This window comes from Buceros rhinoceros, unplaced genomic scaffold, assembly GCF_000710305.1.
Source record: "Buceros rhinoceros silvestris isolate BGI_N320 unplaced genomic scaffold, ASM71030v1 scaffold26477, whole genome shotgun sequence".
Classification (NCBI taxonomy): Eukaryota; Metazoa; Chordata; class Aves; order Bucerotiformes; family Bucerotidae; genus Buceros; species Buceros rhinoceros.
In genome coordinates this window covers 9,081-10,549 of record NW_010421939.1, presented here as the reverse complement: position 1 = coordinate 10,549, position 1,469 = coordinate 9,081, and the positions used below count along the sequence as shown (strand labels likewise).

At 57.2% G+C, this 1,469-nt stretch overlaps 1 protein-coding gene across 1 annotated transcript in view; it reads right to left on the bottom strand.

Moving 5' to 3' along the window:
* Positions 1–749: 749 nt before the first annotated feature.
* LOC104496728 (signaling lymphocytic activation molecule-like) overlaps positions 750–1,469 on the bottom strand; it is a gene marked incomplete at its 3' end in the record, with an annotated part of 3,529 nt that continues 2,809 nt past the window's right edge. Inside the window, exon 4 of the mRNA XM_010139888.1 lies at positions 750–857. Coding sequence (XP_010138190.1) covers positions 750–857 — 108 coding nt within the window. The remainder of the gene's footprint in view (positions 858–1,469) is intronic.

Sequence of the window (1,469 nt, the reverse complement as noted above, 5' to 3'; positions counted from 1 at the left end):
CAGCTCGGTGTCATCTGCCACCTCGCTGAGGGTGCCCTTGATCCCACTATATCCCAGTGGTATATCCCAGTGATATCCCAGTGATATATGTATCACTGATGAAGATACAAAACACCACTGGTCCCAGTACAGACTCCTGAGGGACACCACTTGTCACTGAGCTACAAGGGGAGCAGGGATCGGAGGGTGACCCCAGCACTTTGCAAGCCACATCCTGCTCCTGTGTTCCATGGTGTGGCAAGGATGGACCCATCCTGGCTCCACCTCCAGCAGGGTGCCCGCCGGCTGGACCCAGCTGCATGCCTATCACTGCAGCTGCCTGGCCACGGTTGGAGGATTCCTTGCCACCACGGCTCAGCTTTGCAAACTCGTGGCTACACAGCGAATAGGAAGGGAGGGAGCAGCCCAGCTGAGGCACTCGGAGATGATGTTCTCTCTAATTTGGGCTGGGATCATTCAGTTTGCCTTGAAACCATGTGATAGTACCTCAGATGCCCGTCACCCGCGTAAAGGGTTGGAGATCATGTGCAGGTACATTTATCTTTTTTCTTTTTTTAAGCTGGTTTCCTTCCTGCCTTTTACTCTGTGCTTCAAGAGAAACTCATTTCACCCCTTCTCAGAGGCCAGGGTAGACAAGGTGCCCACTTTGATCCCTTCACTGGGGGCAGCTTCTGTTCCCCCATTAAGGCTCACCCCCTCCACGGACCACCAACGGCCTCAGCACCCCTCCCCTCCCTCCTGTCACTCACCAACATGCATGACCAAACGGGTGACCATGAAGATCCCGATAAGCACCATCACCGTGGCGATGGGCACCACCAGCAGCACAAGATGCTCCGTCGTCAGCCCAGTGCTGCCTGGGAGGGGGACAGAGAGGGGAGGGGGCTCAGCCACCACCCTGGGACCATCCAGAACAGCAGACTGGGCCACTGAAATTCTTCCTTCATCTCATCATCTAATTTGGGGCTGGTGATGTTGGTAGAACAGGAAATCAGGGGCAGGAAATGTTTCCCTTGAGCGGAGCGAGCAGAGCTCTCTAATCGCTTCCAAAAAGTGCGACATCAGCGATAAACCCGCCGTGGGCCAGATCTGGGCCAAATGAAGCCCTAAAAATGTCTCCGGTGGCTTTACAGAGGGTTGCGGGGAGGCAGCCCCTTTGTACGACGCGTTTGCACTGCAGGTGCGTGGGAAGAGGGCCCCAGGACGGAGATCTGCAGGGAGGCACCTGGTGGTGGCCCTGCTCCTGGGCCAGTAATGGTGACACCATGCAGGGGTGTCCCACAGTGCAAGATGTGAGAAACCGACCCCCGGGGCATCTCATTTCAGCACCTCCCATTTTCCCAACGGGATACTTCGCTGGCACGGGTCACTGCGAGAGCCCCGGCAGAGCTGTGACTTCACCTCGGGGTCCCCAGGGAAAGGGGCAGCCGCGGTGCCAGTGAAAGTCCCCGCCACGTCACGCGGGAGGG